Source organism: Salvelinus alpinus, chromosome 39, assembly GCF_045679555.1.
Source record: "Salvelinus alpinus chromosome 39, SLU_Salpinus.1, whole genome shotgun sequence".
NCBI classification, from domain to species: Eukaryota; Metazoa; Chordata; class Actinopteri; order Salmoniformes; family Salmonidae; genus Salvelinus; species Salvelinus alpinus.
The window spans coordinates 7,650,110-7,674,173 of NC_092124.1; the positions used below are offsets into that span (position 1 = coordinate 7,650,110).

The 24,064-nt window shown below is 41.5% G+C and overlaps 1 protein-coding gene across 2 annotated transcripts in view; it reads left to right on the forward strand.

Moving 5' to 3' along the window:
- The first annotated feature begins 4,136 nt into the window (after positions 1–4,136).
- Positions 4,137–24,064, forward strand: part of LOC139566745 (uncharacterized) — a 28,725-nt gene continuing 8,797 nt past the window's right edge. The window contains exons 1-6 of one of the 2 annotated variants that reach the window (XM_071388032.1): positions 4,137–4,654; positions 5,057–5,187; positions 5,432–5,593; positions 14,421–14,585; positions 14,956–15,064; positions 17,893–19,237. In XM_071388032.1, coding sequence (XP_071244133.1) covers positions 4,378–4,654; positions 5,057–5,187; positions 5,432–5,593; positions 14,421–14,585; positions 14,956–15,064; positions 17,893–18,848 — 1,800 coding nt within the window. In that variant the 5' untranslated portion in view covers positions 4,137–4,377 and the 3' untranslated portion in view covers positions 18,849–19,237. Of the gene's footprint in view, positions 4,655–5,056; positions 5,188–5,431; positions 5,594–14,420; positions 14,586–14,955; positions 15,065–17,892; positions 19,238–24,064 lie in introns of those variants that run through there. The other variant, XM_071388031.1, reaches the window with a different exon arrangement.

Genomic DNA, 24,064 nt, shown 5'->3' on the forward strand with positions numbered 1-24,064 from the left:
CTCCAACACTCTACTCAACAAATTGGATGCAGTCTATCACAGTGCTATCTGTTTTATCACCAAAGCCCCATATACTACCCACCATTGTGACCTGTATGCTCTCGTTGGCTGGTCCTCGCTACATATTCGTCGCCAAACCCACTGGCTCCAGGTCATCTATAAGTCTTTGCTAGGTAAAGCCCCACCTTATCTCAGCTCACTGGTCACCATAGCAAAACCCACCCATAGCACGCGCTCCAGCAGGTATATCTCACTGGTCATCCCCAAAGCCAATTCCTCTTTGGCCGCCTTTCCTTGTGGTTCTCTGCTGCTAATGACTGGAACAAATTGCAAAAATCACTGAAGCTGGAGTCTTACATCTCCCTCACTAGCTTTAAGCATCGGCTGTCAGAGCAGCTTTCCGATCATTGCACCTGTACACAGCCCATCTGTAAATAACCCACCCAACTACCTCATCCCCATATTTGTAATACATTTTTTTGCTCCTTTGCACCCCAGTATCTCTACTTGCACATTCATCTTCTGCACATCTATCACTCCAGTGTTAATGCTAAATTGTAATTATTTCGCCACAATGGCCTATTTATGTATTGCCCTACCTCCCTAATCGTACTACATTTGCACACACTGTATACAGATTTTTCTATTGTGTTATTGACTGTACATTTGTTTATCCTATTTGTAACTCTGTGTTGTTTGTGTCACACTGCTTTGCTTTATCTTGGCCAGGTCACAGTTGTAAATGAGAACTTGTTCTCAACTGGCCTACCTGGTTAAATAAAGGTTAAATAATAAATACAAATATATTAAAAAAGCTAAGATTCTGGAATCCTTGGTAAATGTACAACTTTGCTATTTTCTATCTGAGAAATGTATTTTGAATGTAAACCAATCAGGGTTTAGGCCTGGGCAGAGCACTACTACAGCCACCACTATAGTTGGCATGGATCTTGTCAATGCTTTAGACACAAAAATAAATATGCTGCTTTGTTTGTGGGCTTGTCATGCCATTTTATTGAATAAGTTGTAATCGATAGGCCTGAGCTCTGACGCCTGTTCATGGTTTCAGAACTCAGGCCATTGTGATTGATGGGGTTATTTAATACATAAAGGTGTACCACATGGGTCAATCTGATAAAAATTGTAAACTTAATCTCCAGTGCATTCAGAACGTATTCAGACCCCTTGACTTTTTCCACATTTTGTTACATTACAGACTTATTTTTTTACTTCATCAATCTACACACAATACCCCATTATGACAAAGTTAAAACAGTTTATTTTTATATTTTTATATATACACCTTATTTACATAAGTATTCACACCCTTTGCTATGAGACTCGAAATTGAGCTCAGGTGCATCCTGTTTCCATTGATCATCTTTGAGATGTTTCTGCAACATGAATGGAGTCCACCTGTGGTAAATTCAATTGATTGGACATGATTTGGAAAGGCACACAAAATCAAATCAAATCAAATGTTATTGGTCACATACACTTGTTTAGCAGATGTTATTGCGGGTGTAGTGAAGTGCTTGTGCTTCTAGTTCCGACAGTGCAGCAATATCTAACAAGTAATATCTAACAATTTCACAACATATACCCAATACACACAAATCTAAGTAAGGAATGGAATTAAGAATATATGGACAAGCAATGTCAGAGCGGCATAGACTAAGATACAGTAGAATAATATAGAATACAGTATATACATATGAGATGAGTAATGCAAGATATGTAAACATTATTAAAGTGACATTATTGAAGTGGCCAATGATTTCAAGTCTGTGTATATAGGCAGGAGCCTATCTGTGCTAGTGATGGGTATATATCTGATGGCCTTGAGATAGAAGCTGGTTTTTAGTCTCTCGGTCCCAGCTTTGATGCACCTGTACTGACCTCGCCTTCTGGATGATAGCAGGGTGAACAGATCTATATAAGGTCCCACAGTTGACAGTGCATGTCAGAGCAAAAACCAAGCCATGAGGTCGAAGGAATTGTCCATAGAGCTCCGAGACAGGATTGTGTCGAGGCACAGATCTGGGGAAGGGTACCAAAACATTTCTCCAGCATTGGAGATCCCCAAGAACACAGTAGCCTCCACCATTATTAAATGGAAGAAGTTTGGAACCTAGAGATGGCCACCTGGCCAAAGTAAGCAATCGGCGGCGAAGGGCCTTGGTCAGGGAGGTGACCAGGAACCCAATGGTCACGCTAACAGAGCTCCAGAGTTCCTCTGTGGAGATGGGAGAACCTTCCAGAAGTACAACCATCTCTGCAGCACTCCACCAATCAGGCCTTTATGGTAGAGTGGCCAGATGGAAGCCACTCCTCAGTAAAAGGCACATGACAGCCCGCTTGGAGTTTGCCAAATGGCACCCAAAGGACTCTCAGACCATGAGAAACAAGATTCTCTGCTCTGATGAAACCAAGATTGAACTCTTTGGGCTGAATACCAAGAGTCACGTCTGGAGGAAACCTGCCACCATCCTTACAGTGAAGCATGGTGGTGGCAGCATCATGCTGTGGGGATGTTTTTCAGGGGCTGGGACTGGGAGACTAGTCAGGATTGAGGGAAAGATGAACGGAGCAAAGTACAGAGAGATCCTTGATCAAACCCTGCTCCAAAGCGCTCAGAACCTCAGACTAGGGCAAAGGTTCACCTTCCAACAGGACAACGACCCGAAGCACACAGCCAAGACAACGCAGGAGTGGCTTTGGGACAAGTCCTTGAATATCCTTGAGTGGCCCAGCCAGAGCCCAGACTTGAACCTGATCGAACATCTCTGGAGAGACCTGAAATTAGCTGGGCAGCAATGCTCCACATCCAACCTGATAGAGCTTGAGAGGATCTGCAGAGAAGAATGGGAGAAACTCCCCAAATGTGCCAAGCTTGTAGCGTCATACCTAAGAAGACTCGAGTCTGTAATCACTGCTAATGGTGCTTCAACAAAGTACTGAGTAAAGGGTCTGAATACTTATGTAAATTTGATATTTCCGTTTTTTATACATTTTCCCAAATGTCTAATAACCTGTTTTTGCTTTGCATTATGGGGTACTGTGTGTAGATTGATGAAGGGGGGAAAACAATTTTAGAATAAGGCTGTAATGTAACAAAATGTGGAAAAAGTCCAGAAACAAATTGTGCCTTTCTCTAAGCAGTAGGAAACAGGTTATTCAGTCAACCTTTGAATCTGTTCTTGATTAATGTGATATTATTGATCAAAGTGCAAATGTTACGACTCTTATATGTAATCTACCATAGCGCCCTTCATTTTGTTACAGGTTACAGTTTTGATACTCATCACTGCATCCTGTATCAAAAGTTTGCTGTTCTTCGCTAAAGACCCATAGATTTCTACATTACTCCCTTTTTGTTTATAAAGCCCTACATAAATGTCAGTTTTTATCTAACTTTGTTGTTGAATTAAAGGCACCTGTGTTGCCTAACCCATTCACAGAATTGATTAACTCTTGAGGTTCCTAGGGTCTCCTCAGAGCTAGGTTAAATCTGCTTTTAGTTTTAATGCACTGTATTGCTGGAACAAAATTCAAAACACATTTCATCTGATGTTCTGGTGCCATTCGGGCCATTTAAAGTATTGATTGGGGATTTTGTGGAGGAATGTAACTGTTTTTCTGGGTGATTTATGATGTTTTATTTGTGCTTCCCATGCCTGTGATTTTGTATTTTAATGTTTGTGTATATATATATATATAATGTGTGTGTGTGTATAATGTGTATATTATACAAGGCACAATATTTCTTCTCTGTTAAAGTAAAAGTTCAATAAAATAATGCTCCTTCTACTCTGTTTATCATTTATCCTGACGCCTAGTCACCTTACCCCTAATACTGTATGTTGACACGCACACTTATAGACACACTCCATGTATGCAGTTACCCAGGACTCCGCCGACGTGTAAAAGGGTCGTCACTATTTACCACAGTAACAAAGTCAAAACACCGCCTATTTCTACAAATTGTCTTCTTAGAATCTGATTTTAAACCTAACCTTAAATTAAGACCAAAAAAAAAATGTTTTTATTTACATGAACCTTTACGATATAGACCATTTTTACTTTGTGGCTGTGGTAACTAGTGGAACCCCTGTGAAAGGCGGAAATACGCAAAACAACATCTAGTCTGCCGGAAACTCACACGAAGAAGTAAACGGAAGTGAACAGTTATTACAAATTCATTTCCACGTTATCGTTTTTATTTAGACGTGTATTGACACACTGGAACTCAAAATATGACTCCTTTAACTGTATACCATCATACCCCATGTCGTGTTTAATTCACGTTGGAGACAGGACTTGGTTGATAGCTGTTATCTAGGAAACGCTAGCTAGCTAGCTGCTAACGTTAGCAAAATGGCTAACTGTATGGTTTTTCACACTCAAATAGCCTCCATCATGGAGGTGCTAGCGAATGCAGCCGTGGCAGAGATCTGTAAACTGGTAGATGACGACTATGCAGTGTTTCGTTTGGAAATAAATCAAAGCCAGAGAGAAAACAGGGCATTGCGGAGGAAACTACTCGAACTGAAGGTGGCACGGGAGCGCGCAGAGAGGACAATGCGAGAGCGCGTCCTCGCCAGTCGCCCAAGTAGTGTCAAGATCCTTGACCGATACAGAGGAATGGCAAGAGGTACATTTTGCAGAAGACAGAGGCTGTGCGACCTGTTGCCGTTCATATATAGTTCAGTGCCTGTCGAACCGTTCCCCTCTGCACATGTGTTCAGATATTACCCAAAATTGGGTCTTGATCAGTTTTTGGATCGTATGCAATAAATCCACTGATTACTTAGCTATCTTGTGAGAAACACAATCATATTCTAACCAGATTCTTGATTTACTGCATTTTCTATTATTTACTAAATTAAACAATTAGATGCATGGAACATAATCCATACTCAATAAATTGTTTTTCAAGAAGTTATGAGAAGTGTTACCTTACATCCTTACCAATTGTCGACAGTGTCAAAAGTGTACAATATAGCATTGACAGTAGCTAACCTAACCAGCTCATTTCCCCTAATCATTCTCTCAGGTGAAGGACATCTCACTGGAGGCCACAGAAGCTTTGTGAAGCCAGTGGAACACAATACATGGAGAGATGAACAAACAATCACTGTTGATGAGGGGAGTGGAACCTCAACCCAGCACATTATCATGATAGAGGTTAGTGTAATAGTGTTGCATTAAAAACAATGAGTTACTTTGTAAATCAAATGTGTCCCGTTTATTTCAGAAAATCTCCCCTCAGCTATTCACTTGCTTACATGTAACGTCCTCATTTATCCTCAGTTAAATAAAGGAAAGAGGAAAAAAAAGAAGTTGCCATAGGGGAGCATGTGAGACTTCCTTATCTGCCATAGGGGAGCATGTGAGACTTCCTTACGACATGGTTATCTTCTTGTGTCAGTCTGCAGATGCAGAGGCTGCAGGTCCTGGGGTCAAACTGGAGAGGTCTGAAGGAGAGGAGGACCCACGGAACATAAGAGACATTCAGTCTGGAGCGCCCTCTGTAGCCACGGAGGACCCCACCACCCCAGCGCAGCCCAGGACCCGACGCAGCATCACGGAGGTCAGTGGAACACCGAACGCCGTCCTCAAGTCAGAGACAGACACCAAGACTTTAACTGTAACACACAGGCTCTTACACACAGGATCTGACCACAGATCAGACCCAGAGAGATTGGGGCTGGGTAGACTGGGCAGTCCTCTTGCTCCCAGCTCAGAGTATTTACCAGTATTTCACAAGAGCCCGAGGACGGGTAATTCCCGCGGGGATGGTGATGGTGACGCGTTAGACACTGCCGGTGATGATCCGTCTTGTTCTTACACTACAGAGATGGACCCTGGCAACATGCCCTTGGGTTTAGACACACAGACTGATCTGTCTAGAGGGGACTGGAACCGGCGCAATAGTAGTGTATACTCTGAAGGGTGCCTAGATAAGAAAGAGGAGGTTATATTGGCAGATGAGGGGACTGTAAAAGTGGAGGGCGACATTCCTCCCACGTGGAATGCAGATAGTCACCTTGGAGATGGACACTCACAGGGCAGAGATTTCTTAGATTACAGGGGAAGCTTGGAGACAAATCCAAATGTCGCCACCCACTCCAATTTACACGTGTTCAAGGATCGCGACCCAGTGTCCACGTTGATGGCACCTTCTGATTCACACGGCTGTGTCCTTTTCGATCGGGTATTGAACTCAAACGAAAGATCTAGAGCCCAGGCTCAGGAAGGGGGAGCCACATCAGGCAATAGTAAAGAGAAACGGTTCCTCTGCATGTTCTGTAACAAAGGCTTCAGCAGCTCCCAGAAGGTGGAGAGGCACCAGAGGGTACACACAGGAGAGAAACCATTCAGCTGTACCCAGTGTGAGAAAAGGTTTTCTCGCCAGGACACCCTGAAGAGGCACCAGAGGATCCACACAGGGGAGAAACCTTACAGCTGTTCACAGTGTCACATGCGCTTCGCACAGGCTGGTCAACTTAAGATGCACTTGAAGGTCCACACAGGAGAAAGGCCATTTGCCTGTATACACTGCGGGAAGAGGTTCTCAGAGAGGAGCTACCTCAGGCTACACCAGCAGAAAAAACATTCCACTCTATAACATAGAAAGTAACCATTCCACTTGATAGCTTCTATATATATATTTTTTTTAATCCCCCTTTTCGTGGTATCCAATTGTTAGTAGTTACTGTCTTGTCTCATCACTACAACTCCCGTACAGGCTCGGGAGAGACGAAGGTCGCATCCAACCCGGAAGCCAGCCGCACCAATGTGTCGGAGGAAACACCGTACACCTAGTGACCTGGTCAGCGCGCACTGCGCCCGGCCCGCCACAGGAGTCGCTAGTGCGCGATGAGACAAGGATATCCCTACCGGCCAAACACTCCCTAACCCAGACGACGCTAGGCCACCGGCTGTGACAGAGCCTGGGCTCGAACCCAGAGTCTCTGGTGCCTTAGACCACTGCGCCACCCGGGAGGCCCTCCACTCGATAGCTTCTGACGTTTATATCAAACCCTGCATAAAAAAAATGTCAGCTGAAAATATCCACAGATGCATTTGGAATAACAAGAGTAACAGATTTCAGTGTTGAATATTCCTGGGTAGAATATTGTACCCAGACGTGTGATATGTAAGGCATATATAAGCCTGAAAAGTATTTTACATAGTGTTTGTACTGTAATGTTTACAAATGTCTATTTCATTTCTTACATTCAACAATACATTTTTTCCCAAGACACTTTTTTAGTAAGAAAGTGAATGCAGTTTTAGTTTAGACATGTGTATGTGTGGTTTTCATATGGTGCATTTAACCCTTGTTTATGTTTAATAAACACAAAATGGGACTTTTTATTCTGACTTTCATTGAGACTCCCTTTAATATACACTGAGTATACAAAACATTAATAACACCTGCTCTTTCCATGACATAGACTGACCAGGTGAAAGCTATGATCCGTTATTGATGTCACTTGTTAAATCCAATTCAATCAGTGTAGATGAAGAGGAGGAGACAGGGTAAAGAAGGACTTTTACGCCAATTTAGAAATGGATTGTGTATGTGTGCCATTCAGAGGGTGAAGGGGCAAGACAAGATTTAAGTGACTTTGAACAGGGTATGGTAGTAGGTGCCAGGTGCACCAGTTTGTGTCAAGAACTGCAACGGTGCTGGGTTTTTCACGCTCAACAGTTTCCTGTGTGTATCAAGAATGGTCCAACACCCAAAGGACATCCAGTTAACTTGACACAACTGTGGGAAGCATTGGAGTCAACATGGGCCAGCATCCCTGTGGAACGCTTTCAACACCTTGTAGAGTTCATGCCCCGACAAATTGAAGTTTTTCTGATAGCACAAAATAGGGGGAGGGGGGGGGGGGGGGGGTGTAACTAAATATTAGGAAGGTGTTCCTAATGTTTGGTATACTCAGTGTACATCACATCTGATCTCACCCTATTCTGCATACACTCGACAGCACTTTATAACCAATATGCACTTGCTAAATATACCTACACATACCCACACACTAACAAACACCTACTGTACACATCATAGTTTAGTCACGTTTGTCTGCTGATTACTTTTGACTTATCATAGCTGACATATTTATGTCCACCATGATGGGTTTAAAAATAAATAGTCACACACCCGGCAGGTAGCCTAGTGGTTAGAGCGTTGGACTAGTAACCGAAAGGTTGCAAGATCGAATCCCCGAGCTGACAAGGTCAAATCTGTCGTTCTGCCCCTGAACAAGGCAGTTAACCCACTGTTCCTAGGCCGTCATTGAAAATAAGAATTTGTTCTTAACTGACTTGCCTAGTTAAATCAAGGTAAAAAAAAATATATATACAGTGGGGCAAAAAAGTATTTAGTCAGCCACCAATTGTGTAAGTTCTCCCACTTAAAAAGATGAGAGAGGCCTGTAATTTTCATCATAGGTACACTTCAACTATGACAGACAAAATGAGAGAAAAAAAATCCAGAAAATCACGTTGTAGGATTTTTTATGAATTTATTTGCAAATTATGGTGGAAAATAAGTATTTGGTCACCTACAAACAAGCAAGATTTCTGGCTCTCACAGACCTGTAACTTCTTCTTTAAGAGGCTCCTCTGTCCTCCACTCGTTACCTGTATTAATGGCACCTGTTTGAACTTGTTATCAGTGTAAAAGACACCTGTCCACAACCTCAAACAGTCACACTCCAAACTCCACTATGGCCAAGACCAAAGAGCTGTCAAAGGACACCAGAAACAAAATTGTAGACCTGCACCAGGCTGGGAAGACTGAATCTGCAATAGGTAAGCAGCTTGGTTTGAAGAAATCAACTGTGGGAGCAATTATTAGGAAATGGAAGACATACAAGACCACTGATAATCTCCCTCGATCTGGGGCTCCACGCAAGATCTCACCCCGTGGGGTCAAAATGATCACAAGAACGGTGAGCAAAAATACCAGAACCACACGGGGGGACCTAGTGAATGACCTGCAGAGAGCTGGGACCAAAGTAACAAAGCCTACCATCAGTAACACACTACGCCGCCAGGGACTCAAATCCTGCAGTGCCAGACGTGTCCCCCTGCTTAAGCCAGTACATGTCCAGGCCCGTCTGAAGTTTGCTAGAGAGCATTTGGATGATCCAGAAGAAGATTGGGAGAATGTCATATGGTCAGATGAAACCAAAATAGAACTTTTTGGTAAAAACTCAACTCGTCGTGTTTGGAGGACAAAGAATGCTGAGTTTCATCCAAAGAACACCATACCTACTGTGAAGCATGGGGGTGGAAACATCATGCTTTGGGGCTGTTTTTCTGCAAAGGGACCAGGACGACTGATCCGTGTAAAGGAAAGAATGAATGGGGCCATGTATCGTGAGATTTTGAGTGAAAACCTCCTTCCATCAGCAAGGGCATTGAAGATGAAACGTGGCTGGGTCTTTCAGCATGACAATGATCCCAAACACACCGCCCGGGCAATGAAGGAGTGGCTTCGTAAGAAGCATTTCAAGGTCCTGGAGTGGCCTAGCCAGTCTCCAGATCTCAACCCCATAGAAAATCTTTGGAGGGAGTTGAAAGTCCGTGTTGCCCAGCAACAGCCCCAAAACATCGCTGCTCTAGAGGAGATCTGCATGGAGGAATGGGCCAAAATACCAGCAACAGTGTGTGAAAACCTTGTGAAGACTTACAGAAAACGTTTGACCTCTGTCATTGCCAACAAAGGGTATATAACAAAGTATTGAGATAAACTTTTGTTATTGACCAAATACTTATTTTCCACCATAATTTGCAAATAAATTCATTACAAATCCTACAATGGGATTTTCTGGATTTTTTTTTCTCATTTTGTCTGTCATAGTTGATGTGTACCTATGATGAAAATTACAGGCCTCTCTCATCTTTTTAAGTGGGAGAACTTGCACAATTGGTGGCTGACTAAATACTTTTTTGCCCCACTGTATATATATAAACTCCCAGTAATTTATATATATACACTGCTCAAAAAAATAAAGGGAACACTTAAACAACACAATGTAACTCCAAGTCAATCACACTTCTGTGAAATCACACTGTCCACTTAGGAAGCAACACTGATTGACAATAAATTTCACATGCTGTTGTGCAAATGGAATAGACAAAAGGTGGAAATTATAGGCAATTAGCAAGACACCCCCAATAAAGGAGTGGTTCTGCAGGTGGTGACCACAGACCACTTCTCAGTTCCTATGCTTCCTGGCTGATGTTTTGGTCACTTTTGAATGCTGGCGGTGCTTTCACTCTAGTGGTAGCATGAGACGGAGTCTACAACCCACACAAGTGGCTCAGGTAGTGCAGTTCATCCAGGATGGCACATCAATGCGAGCTGTGGCAAGAAGGTTTGCTGTGTCTGTCAGCGTAGTGTCCAGAGCATGGAGGCGCTACCAGGAGACAGGCCAGTACATCAGGAGATGTGGAGGAGGCCGTAGGAGGGCAACAACCCAGCAGCAGGACCGCTACCTCCGCCTTTGTGCAAGGAGGAGCACTGCCAGAGCCCTGCAAAATGACCTCCAGCAGGCCACAAATGTGCATGTGTCTGCTCAAACGGTCAGAAACAGACTCCATGAGGATGGTATGAGGGCCCGACGTCCACAGGTGGGGGTTGTGCTTACAGCCCAACACCGTGCAGGACGTTTGGCATTTGCCAGAGAACACCAAGATTGGCAAATTCGCCACTGGCGCCCTGTGCTCTTCACAGATGAAAGCAGGTTCACACTGAGCACATGTGACAGACGTGACAGAGTCTGGAGATGCCGTGGAGAACGTTCTGCTGCCTGCAACATCCTCCAGCATGACCGGTTTGGCAGTGGGTCAGTCATGGTGTGGGGTGGCATTTCTTTGGGGGGCCGCACAGCCCTCCATGTGCTCACCAGAGGTAGCCTGACTGCCATTAGGTACCGAGATGAGATCCTCAGACCCCTTGTGAGACCATATGCTGGTGCGGTTGGCCCTGGGTTCCTCCTAATGCAAGACAATGCTAGACCTCATGTGGCTGGAGTGTGTCAGCAGTTCCTGCAAGAGGAAGGTATTGATGCTATGGACTGGCACGCCCGTTCCCCAGACCTGAATCCAATTAAGCACATCTGGGACATCATGTCTCGCTCCATCCACCAACGCCACGTTGCACCACAGACTGTCCAGGAGTTGGCGGATGCTTTAGTCCAGGTCTGGGAGGAGATCCCTCAGGAGACCATCCGCCACCTCATCAGGAGCATGCCCAGGCGTTGTAGGGAGGTCATACAGGCACACACACTACTGAGCCTCATTTTGACTTGTTTTAAGGACATTACATCAAAGTTGGATCAGCCTGTAGTGTGGTTTTCTACTTTAATTTTGAGTGTGACTCCAAATCCAGACCTCCATGGGTTGATAAATTTGATTTCCATTGATAATTTTTGTGTGATTTTGTTGTCAGCACATTCAACTATGTAAAGAAAAAAGTATTTAATAAGAATATTTCATTCATTCAGATCTAGGATGTGTTATTTTAGTGTTCCCTTTTTTTGAGCAGTGTATAAATTCCCAGTAACGTTTCGGCACCAATTAAAATAGTTGATTTACTTCCATGTGACCGAACGCAAACTTGTTACTGGTCCCGTCAGATAACATGGTAGAAGTTAGCCCTACAGTATGCTGACCTCACCAGGTGACACTGATTACATCCTGGCACAACTTCTGCTTCAGCCTATCAAAGGTCTTAGATTTTCTACCCACCATCCATTTCTTAAATATGCACTATGCAAAAATCGCTCTGCCATTTCCTGGTTGCTAAAATTCTAATAGTTTACCTAATTTCAGTTTATGTGACAAAACAAGCAAGTATAGTGTAGAGAGTCATTGTACCATATAAACCACTGTGAAATATATTTTTCAAAACCAAAAAATATTGAATTTTCAGCTGTTTGAAGCTGGTGTACAAAACCGAAAGTAAGACACGCAAAATCTAAACTTAAGAACTGAAGCATAGAAATAGAGCACATAGAACAGAGCTACTGCTTTTTAGATTAGCTAGACGTCTTAGACTTGTTAACATTAGACAACATTTTCACCGTTTCCACATTATGACAAAATCCACATTTTTGGTTTATCTGTTTCACACACACCCATGTGCTTTTATGAAAAAAGATAAATGAGGTCCTTACAAGAAAGTTTATCGTAAAAAAAACAAAAAGAAGAGCCTTATGGATTTGTCAAATAGCAGTCATGAAGGCTATTGCCATCCTCATCACCTCAAGGTGGTTGCTAAAGAAGTTGACTTGTAACCTCACATCAAGCTTTTTTGTTGAGGAATAAACAGTTCAATGTCGGTCCTTGATGCTTGATTCAAAGCACATGTGACGAATTGGAATATTATAATAAACTATAAAACATGGTAGTGTAGCCTACATAAAATATACTGATGACAGCCAAGTATCTTCCAACATTAAAGGGACATTTCTAACATTTTCAGTTGAGAGAATTCCAAGAATGTGCAAAGCTGTCATCAAGGCAAAGGGTGGCTACTTTGAAGAATATCAAATATATTTTGATTTGATTAACACTTGTTTGGTTACTACATGATTCCATATGTGTTATTTCATAGTTTTGATGTCTTCACTATTATTCTACTGTAACGGTTTTCTTCCATTGGTGAAGGAGAGGACCAAAATGCAGCGCGGCTAGTGTTCAACATATTTAATAAACAAAGAGACGAATACGTGAACACTATACAAAATACAAAATAACAAATGTGAAAACCGAGACAGACCTATCTGGTGCAGAACACAAACACAGAGACAGGAAACAATCACCCACAAAATCCCAACACAAAACAAGCCTCCTATATATGATTCTCAATCAGGGACAACGATTGACAGCTGCCTCTGATTGAGAACCATATTAGGCTGGACACAGAAACAGACAAACTAGACACACAACATAGAATTCCCACCCAGCTCACGTCCTGACCAACACTAAACAAGCAAAACACATAAGAACTCTGGTCAGGACGTTACATCTACAATGTAGAAAATAGTACAAATAAAGAAAAACCCTGGAATGAGTAGGTGTGTCCAAACTTTTGACTGGTACTGCAAGTGTAGCCTACATAAAAATATACTCTTCCTACATTAAAGGGACATTTCTAAAATGTTCAACTTCATATTCACCAACCCAACATCAACATAATGTGAAAATGGCACATTTCTGTGTTTTGTAGTAAAAAATATAGAGGAAGATAAGTGTTTCCAATGACATCATCGGTGTCCATTGCGTGATTATTAACCAATTATAAGTAGGCATTGCCTACTAATTGTCAACTAATTGGTTGATGATGTCACTGGAAACACTTATCTTCCTCTATCTTTTTTACTACAAAACATAGAAAGCGCCATTTTCACATTTGTTGATGTTGGGGTGGTGCTGGAGATGAATATGAAGTAGAAGCGGGCAGGCAGGTAGCCTCGTGTTTAGAGTGTTGGGCCAGTAACCGAAAGGTTGCTAGATCGAATCCCCGAGCTGACAAGGTAAAAATCTGTAGTTCTGCCCCTGAACAAGGCAGCTAACCCCTAGGCTGTCATTGTAAATAAGAATTTGTTCTTAACTGACTTGCCTGGTTAAATAAAATAAAAACATTTTGAAATGTCCCATTAAGACTGTTGATTCAAGCTGCAACACTGCCACCTGTAGGACGAGAACGAGAGTGCAAACTATTTCTACTGTACAATTTAGATAATCTTCCTCGAGTGAAAAAATACATATGACAAAGCAGATTATAAAAATGCATATAAAACATCCATGTAAATGCATCCATGTAATCATATGCAATATGATTAATTATTTGGCAGTAACAGTTTGTTTGTGTGCGGGGGGGGGGGGTAAAAATATACTCATCCTACATGTGAGATTCGAACCCTTGCCACAATCTGCGACAATTAGATGGACTAGGCACTTTAGACAGAGAGCAATTTCACCAGTCAATGAAATACACACGATAGCCTTGTTGCTTTTCTGATCAGAACGTGCTTTTGGACTGACGTGCGTTAAGGATGCTTCCATGAACACGTCCAACTACATCTACGACTTTAATTGGCTGCAGAAGTTGTGCCCGGATGTAATCACTGCCACCTGGTGAGATTAGCAAAGGGCTAATGTGTGTTATCTGTGTTATCTGATGGGACCAGTTACAATTTAGCTTTCTGTCACTTGCAAGTAAAACAAACATTTTAATTGGCTTATGTGCATTTTCTGCGTGATAACCTGTTTAACTTTAAATGCTTGCTTATGTTTGCAAGTTTGGCCCCTCCATGTTGAGTGTGTTTATTATCTTGTGTGTGTATGTACCTGAGAGAGTGTATGTCTGTATCACCTCTCTCTTCCAGGAGGAGGAGGGTCCAGAGGTGCTGCTGGTGAAGGAGGAGGGGTGTGAGGAGGGTCTGGGGAACCCTGAGGGGCCCATGGTCATGGAGGACAACCAGACTACACCTCCTCCTGAACCCACAGAGGAACCAGCTGAGCAGCACAGGACCAAACACACTCTCACTGAGGTGAGCCCACTGTAAACTACTGTCTAAATGGTATTAGGTCAGGGTCTGTATCCACAAAGCCTCTCAGAGTAGGAGTGCTGATCTAGGATCAGTTTAGCCTTTTAGATCATAATGAATACGATTATATGGAAAGATCCTAGATCAGCACTCTTACTCAGACTCTTTGTGGATACGGGCCCAGGTCTTGATTAATTAATTGTGTCTTAATTGTGGGACCATGCCTTTGAATTATCAAACCATTAAAGAGTGTCAAGTAATCAAATCAACTAACACATTTGCATGGTACTCATAGCAGTCCCTCATTGCCCAATCAGAAGATGCTCCATATCAGATTTCTTGATCCAACATCCTCTCACTCTGTATCTTACAGTCAGTAGACATGAAGGATGGGAATCTTGATCTGCTGCTAGTCAAAGAGGAGACAATAGAAGATGGACCAGAGAGCATTGACCTGAGTGGACTAAAGATGGGGGAGCAAGGTAAGGGAGAAACACACTGAGTGTACCAAACATTAAGAACACCTTCCTAATATTGAGTTGCACCCTCCCCACTCAGAACAGCCTCAATTCGTCGGGGCATGGACTCTACAAAGTATCGAAAGCGTTCCACAGGGATGCTGGCCCATGTTGACTCCAATGCTTCCCACAGTTGTGTCAAGTTGGTTGGATGTCCTTTGTGTGGTGGACCATTCTTGATACACACGGGAAACTGTTGAGCTTGAAAAACCTAGCAGCGTTGCAGTTCTTGACACAAACCGGTGTGCCTGGCTAAGGCTGTGGTGGTCGCGAAATTTTGTCAGCTGGAGATTGCCAAGCAAATAACTGTCTGTCTCACGGTAATTGACTGTTAATTAACATAAACATATTTAGCATCTCCTGGCATTGCCTACAAGCTACTGATGTTGTACTTTGGAACATCTACACTTTAAAAAGTATAATAAATCCATGTAATATAGCCTACACCATCACAATAAATCCATTATTTATTTTAGACAGGTCTAAAGAAGCATGATATGAAGAAAATGTAGTCTATTTCAGAAGAACAGAATAGTTGTCCTTAGGTTAGGTCCTGATCTGGCTATGCCAAATGGCTGTGGGCTACACTAGTTCATTTAGCAGACAAGATTTGCTTAGAATTCCGTGGCATTATTTTATAGTATGAAGAATACAATTGAACAAAGCTGAATAAAATAGAAGGGATATTTTTGAGGGAGTGCGCACATGCGGCTATTCTGTGTTGAGTGGTTAACAAAGAAATAGGTACTCCTATATGCTTAATTTATAGTTATTAATGTAACTTTAGTTGTGATACAAACGTTGGGCTATATGTTTTGATTTGTAATACATTGTAAGGCTGCATGATGCGACTCTAATGATTATTTGAAAAAAATAGCTTGAAAGGCATGAGCTCTGCTTAGTTTTTTGCGCAGACTGTACACACTACATTATTCACAATTTGACAAGCACTTGATAATGCCTAGAATTTTACTGCGGCAACCCATTTGTGTGGCCGTAATGCACCCTAAAAAAATCCATGCCTTTTGCGGCCAGTGGCCACTGTGCCCTTCTCCCTGAGTGCTGCATGCTCCTTCACGTGATAGGGTCTTTCTCACAGGCATTGCCTACTAATTGTCAGATAGACACATCGGGGACGCAACTGCGCGTGTCCTTATCCAATTCCGAGGTGCATATTGAACATATTTGAAGAACTGTCTACATTTACTTTTCGTCAGCCAACAAGATGAGTAGGCCTAACGAACAGCAAAAGCACTAGCCTTTGTCAATCTACTATCCTCCATAGTACAAAAGTTGTTGTTGGATACGATAGATCCCAAATTAATACAACCACTTGCATCAAAAAAAATGTTTACGCATTGTGGCTGACGCAACAAATCAGAACGTTTAGCTTAAAATGTTAGGCAATTTTTTCACATTATAAGCGCAGCAATGCGCACATGGTAGTAGACTAAGCGCGAATGTTCCATTAGCGGAAAACACCTTTGTCAAAAGTGACCACAAATGCAATTATGCATGCTTTTATTATACATTTGATTTTTTATGGTGAAAATTATCTAACCCAAACTTGAAACTCACGGGCTGCTTATGTATGCCAGTTAGGCTGTACACCCCTTGTAAAGCGGATTAATGTGCTTAATTTAAAAAAGTTATTTTGCCACTTTAGTTGTGATACAAACCTTATTAAAACATATAGGCCCATGGGCTAGGCCACATGAGGTGTGTGACTATGATTTGAAAAAGTCGCAAACAAAAGTCATTGTTCTTATGCTGGGCATCATTCACAAATGATAGGCTAATATTGTTACCCATCAGACTATTCTGGATTTAATCTTGTCTGTACATATACTAAATAATATATGTGTGAAATTTGTGTTGATTTAGAATGGACCATTATCATGCACCTGTTTCGAAACAGGGGCAGCGGGAAAAAATACATGTAATCTATGCACTTACTGTAAGTAGCAAATGGAGGATGTTTTTCCCCGTGATTTATTTTCATGCCAGCCAGGTAAGCTATACTCCTGTTGTAAATATAAGAAATGTTCTTAATATTAGGTAAGTTGAGAAATAAGTATAGTGTCCTAGCCTATAGAAAGCTGATGGGTTCCTCCTCTTTTTAAGAGGCCATCACGCAATTGCATAGCCTATTGAACTGTTGCGCAACATGAGCTCATGGGCTCTCATTGAGTGTTTGATTAGATTTTCGAATACATTTGCATTGTCAGAGTGATTAGAAGGACAATAGAGTGCTGAGTACCAGGCAGTTAGCAAGTTTGGTAGGCCACTAATGACCAGCAGCAGCATCAGAGCTTGGAGAAGCCTAATTACTATGACTAAACGGTCATGTCGAATTTGACTGCCTTCATGACTCGTGACCGCCGGTGTGGCGGTAATACGGTCACCTCAACAGCACTATGCCTGGCACCTACTACCATACCCTGTTCAAAGGCACTTAAATATTTTGTCTTACCCATTCACCATCTAAATGGCACACATACTTACACAAACCATGTCTCAATTGTCTCCTCCCTTTCAGTCTATGTCATCTCTATGTCAAGGAAAGAGCCTGTTTTGTATACTCAGTGTACATACAGCCTACATATAGTAATAGATCTTCCATTGGAATAGTGATGCATGCACCTGGCTATTTTTTTATTTTTAATTTATACAATTAAATCAATACAACTTATGTTTACATACAAAAACTCAAATTGTAAATGAATGAACTTGACCTGGTAACTGACAAAAAAAAACTCAAAATAAGTCTATATTCTAACCTCTTCTTGCAGGTGGTTGGCTGGAGGCTAACAGGGGAGACTGGGTGGCCATCTTGGAATCCCAGAACCAGACGGGTGCAACCAAGGGCCCAGGGGACATCACTGAGAAGGCCAGGACCAGAGGCGACATAGTGGAGGTCAGTGGATGGGACAGCGTCCTCAACTCTGGGCTGGGGAACAACACTGTTAACCAGAAACAGACAGTCGAACACAAAACAACCAAACTTAGTCTCCATGACAACAGACTGGCTGAGACCAGGGCAAGGTGTAGATTTGGTATGCGGGGACAGGGAGGTGTCCGTATGCGAGGGGAGAGGACAACAGACACAGACTGGGCTAGCGATGCTCCGTCCTGCTCCTATAATTGTGATTCAGAGACAATGGTGGCGCCTCAGGTTAACCCCCTAACAGGTGCTTCCTTCAGCCTGCCTTCTATAGGATCTATCAACTGGAACATGGACCCTGCAACAACACAAACACTTCCTGGCCTTCATCCTCCTCACACTCTCTTAATGTTAAACCAGACTTCAGACAATGCCAGTGCCTCAACACCAAATGGCTACACAAGCCCATTGACAAATGACAGTAGCAGTAACTCTATCTGCAGATCCGGTGGCAAAGAGAAGCGCTTCCCGTGTTTGTTCTGTGGGAAAGCCTTCAGTTTCCCCAAACAGGTGGAGATCCATCAGAGGATGCACACGGGGGAGAAACCCTACAGCTGTACCCATTGTCAAATGCGCTTCGCCCAGGCTGGTCACCTGAAGAGACACCAGAGGGTCCACACAGGGGAGAAACCCTACAGCTGCCCCCAGTGTGAGAAGAGGTTCTCCCACCAGCACCAGCTGAAGATGCACCTGAAAGTCCACACGGGAGAGAGGCCGTTCGCCTGTACGCATTGTGGGAAGAGGTTCTCAGAGAGGAGCTACCTCAGGATACACCAGCAGAAAATGCACACGGCCCATGTATAGTGTGTAGTAATGTAGTACTAGTTAGTTTGTAGTTAATTCTGTTGGTTTTGGATGTAGTAGTGAACTGGATGAAGTGAACCGAGGAAAGAATGAGTATGATGAGGCAGAGTAGATGATATGGTGATGGTTGGTCTGAAGGTGTCTGTTTAAACTCTTCACTGGTATAAAGTATTGAAAATATGTGAAAGGTAATGTTGAACTTTTCCAAAGTTTTCTCAAATGAATTTTATCAAAGCGAGGGTAGTAGATTTACAGAAATTGTAAAGTGTTACCATAGTGAGAAAAGTTATTCTACTTGTCACGTATCGTTTTGTGCAATAAAAGTACTGTACTTCATGTTATGTGAGTGTATGACCATTTTGTTGAAATTAAATTCAAAATTGACTCTGTGCTGACTGACTTGGTTATTTTTGTATCATTTTAGGGACTGAGTTTCCTTTATCTCAGTCTGACCAAAACATTATACTTCATTCTTGAATCAACACATATGGAAAAAAATGTTTAATTATTAACTCCAATGGCTCCATATTGTTAGGTACTTGAATCACAGTGTTAAAGATGGACTAGACTTAATTTAAAAAATAAATGTTTTACCCACCTCCACCTTCCCACATTTGGGGGAACTAAACTATTTTTTATTATACAACTATTTATTATTCTAAATATATATATTATTTTTTTCAAGGAGCCGTCCTTTTTCTTTTGGGGTTTTTTCTTTCCTTGTATTTGTTTCAATCATAGGCATGTAATATCATTGACAGATGTTACAAATAACCATCCCACAATAGGGAAGTGGGAGCTAAAGGTTCATGGTCCCTCAGACTACCCGCAACATCTCCCCCAGACCACCCCACCCTCTTCAGTCCACTACCTCGGTGTTGTGGACACACAAAAGCAAAGAAGCAATTACCTTAAATTAGAAAAGGACTTTAAGAGTTCTTTAAGAGTTTTGCACACCTGCATTGTATAATATTTGCACATTGTTTAAAAAAAAAAAAATCAAGTTGGTTGTTGATCATAGCTAGACAGCCATTTTGAAGTCTTGCTATATATTTTCTAGCTGATTTAAGTCAAAACTGTAACTAGGCCACTCAGGAACATTCAATGTCATCTCGGTAAGCAACTCCAGTGTGTATTTGGCCTTGTGTTTTAGGTTATTGTCCTGCTGAAAGCTGAATTTGTATCCCAGTGTGTTGGAATGCAGACTGAACCAGGTTTTCCTCTAGGATTTTCCTGTGCTTAGCTTTATTCCGTTTCTTTTTAACCTAAAAAAAAGTCCCTTGCCGATGACAAGCATACCCATAACATGATGCAGCCACCACCAGAAGACTGCTACTCAGTGATGTGTTGTGTTGGATTTGCCTCAAACATAACACTTAGTATTCAGTATATAAAGTTAATTTCTTTGCCACATGTTTTGCTGTTTTACTTTAGTGCCTTATTGCAACATGTTTTGGAATATATTTATTATGTACAGGCTTCATTCTTTTCACTCTGTCATTTAGGTTAGCATTGTGGAGAAACTACAATGTTGTTGATCCATCCTCAGTTTTCTCCTCTCACAGCCATTAAACTTTGTAATTGTTTTAAAGTCACCATTGGCCTCATGGTGAAATTGGCCACCATTGGCCTCATGGAGCGGTTTCCTTCCTCTCCGGCAACTGAGTTAGGAAGGATGCCTGTGTCTTTGTAGTGACGGTGTATTGATACACCATCCAAAGTTTAATTAATAACTTCACCATGTCCAAAGGGATATTCAATGTCTGCTTTTTAAAAAATTTACCCATCTACCAATAGGTGCCCTTATTTGCGAGGCATTGTAAAACCTCTGTGGTCTTTGTGGTTGAATCAGTGTTTGTTTGAAATTCACAGCTCAACTGAGGGACCTTACATATAATTGTATGTGTGGGGTACAGAGATGAGGTAGTCATTCAACAAGTATGGTAAACACTATTATTGCACACTGAACATTCATTATCTTCATTGATAAGCAACTCCAGTGTAGATTTGGCCTTGTGTTTTAGGCTATTGTCCTGCTAAAAGGTGAAATCATCTCCCAGTGTCTGGTGAAAAGCAAACTGAACCAGGTTTTCCTCTAGGACTTTGCCTGTGCTTAGCTCCATTCCATTAATGTTTTTATCCTGATAAATCCTGAACAGTTTCCTTCTTCTCCGGCAACTGTGTTAGGAAGAACACCTGTATCTTTGTAGTGACTGGGTGTATAGCTTATTATTTTATAGGGCAAAGCTCTAACCAACATCTCCAATCTCGTCTCACTGATTGGACTCCAGGTTAGCTGACTCCTGACTTAATTTAGCGTTTGGAGAAGTCATTAGCCTATTCACATACTTTTTCCAACCTACACTGTGATTGTTTAAATGATGTATTCAATATAGTCAAGAAAAATACAATAATTTGTGTGTTATTAGTTTAAGCACCCTATATTTGTCTGATGTTGTGACTTAGATGAAGATCAGATTAAATTTGATAACCAATTTATGCAGAAATCCAGGTAATTCCAAAGGGTTCACATACTTTTTCTTGCCACTGTATTGACTCAAGACATTTCAGGTTTTTATTTTTTATTAATTTGTAAACATTTCTAAAAACATAATTCCACTTTGACATTAAATTCCACTTTGACATTGTGTCACTGGACTGTGTAGTCCAGTGACACAAAATTCAGGCTGTAAAGGGGTGTGCCTTTCTGAAGGCACTGTAGATAAACAGAGGAAATGAAGGTGTTTTTCAAGGTCACTCTGCCATATAAAGACAAAGCTTTACCTTTCCACAGCAATAGTATTTTGTCAATCTTGGCTAGTTTCACATCTAAGTTCTACTTTACAAGATCCTTCATTCTTTTGGAGTGTGGATGCCAAGCATGTCCACTGGGCCATTGCTCCACTTCATTGGTACACAACAGGGCAAAAGATAGTTGGACTTTCTTAAGGAACCCACTCTCAAAAAGGTGTATTTCTCATAATTTGGTTTCAGAGCCGATAAATTAGAAAAGTCATTCAAATCTTCAATAAGAGCATCTAGTGATGATTGTTGAGGCTGAAAGGCAAATGCTGTATCATCTGCATATAAGGACATTTTGGTTGCAATACCACTGATACACAGACCTACTATACTGAACAAAAATAAACGCAACAACTTCATGATTTTACTTAGCTACACTTCATATAAGAACATCAGTCAATTAAAATAAATTCATTAAGCCCTAATCTATGGATTTCACATGACTGGGCAGGGGCACAGCCATGGGTGGGCCTGGGAGGGCATAGGCCCACCTACTGGGGAGCCAGGCGCAGCCAATCAGAATTTGTTTTTCCCCACAAAAGGGCTTTATTACAGACAGAAATACTCCTCAGTTTCATCAGCTGTCTGGGTGGCTGGTCTTAGGTGATCCCGCAGGTAAAGAAGACAGATGTGGAGATCCTGTACTGTCAAATTCTCTAAACAGACCTTGGAGGTGGCTTATGGTAGAGAAATGAACATTAGATTCTCTAGAAACAGCTCTGGTGGACATTCCTGCTGTCAGCATGCCAATTGCACAATCCTTCAAAACTTGAGAAACCTGTGGCATTGTAATGTGTGACAAAACTGCACATTTTAGAGTGGCCTTTTATTGTCCCCAGCACAAGGTGCACCTGTGTAATGATCATGCTGTTTAATCAGCTTCTTGATATGCCACACCTGTCAGGTGGATGGATTATCCTGGCAAAGGAAAAATACTCACTAGAGAGAAATAGTATTTTCGTGTGTATGGAACATTTCGGTGATCTTTTATTTCAGCTCAACATGGGACCAACACTTTACATGTTGTGTTTATATTTTTGTTCAGTATATATTGGAATTGTTCCTGATTGGGATGACCAGAATCTCGATAGCCAATAAGAATAAATAAGGCGAAACTGGATCCCCTTGTCGGACCCCTCTAAATAAATAAATACCCAATATTCACTACTTTACTCACCGGTTTCTGATATAATACTCTAAATCATTGAATAAACGACGATCAAAAGCCTCCTCAAAATCTGCACCTGTCTTTTCTTCTATTTCACAATGTTCAATAGTTTACAAAAAATAACCAATATTGACACCTATGTAGCAACCCTAAATAAAGCCAGATTGCTCACTTTGCTTATTACTTTCTTCATTCTAAGTGCTAAACATCTTGATACAATATGGGTCTCACAGCACAAAGTGAGGGGTCTTCAGTTTGAGCTGCACAGGGCTTATATAATGGCCATTTGCTTCCTGCTTCAATAGTAATGTAATCAGTCCCTCTCTTTGGGATGTTGATCATTCCCCCTGTTCAAATGAAAAATGTAAGCAGGTGAGCAAAGGTTCTTAGTTTTCTGTAAAAATACCCTGTACACCTCAATTGGTATACCGTCAAAGCCAGGAGATTTACCCGTTTGGAATGAGTTAATTGCCATTACTAGTTTATCGTCAGCGATCAACCCCTCACAGGATGCTATTTGTATTTCTGTTAAGCTGCAATATGTAACTTTTTGGGTGACCCGACCAAATTCACATAGAAAGCTAAGGTGTATCCTTTTCATCTCAGTATAGCATGCTGTTAATATAGAGCTTGTCAACAACAATATAAGCACCAAGCCAAGTCTATCTTCCTTAAAGCTGCAATATGTAATATTTTGGGCGACCCAATCAAATTCATACAGAAATGTGCATTATAGATCTGTCAATCTCATTGAAAGCAAGTCTAAGAAGCGGTAGATCTGTTCTATGTGCGAATTTCTTAAGTTTAGTTTTTGCATCTTTTACTTTCGGTTTTGTGCAACAGCTTCAGCTTCAGTTGAAAAGATATTTCACATTGGTTTAGATAGTACAATGATTCTCTACACTGATTTCTTGTTTTGTCACATAAACTGAAATTAGGCAAACTATTAGAATTTTAGCAACCAGTGCTTCATAGTGCATATTTAAGCATTGGGTAGGATATTTTCCACCTGTTATTTCTTTCTTTAGGAAACTGGTCATTAAGTCCAAAGTTTGTACTTTGTAATAGTCTACCCTTGGATTTAACTGTTACTTTTTCTTTTTCTTCAATGACCGAATTTGGCCACGATGGGGCAATTTTCAATACCTCATCTGCTAGGATATATAGTTTTATTTGTATAACATAGTTTCCTAAGAATTTCCATCATTATTCTCAGAAAAACCTGTGAAAACCAGATTCTCTCTCA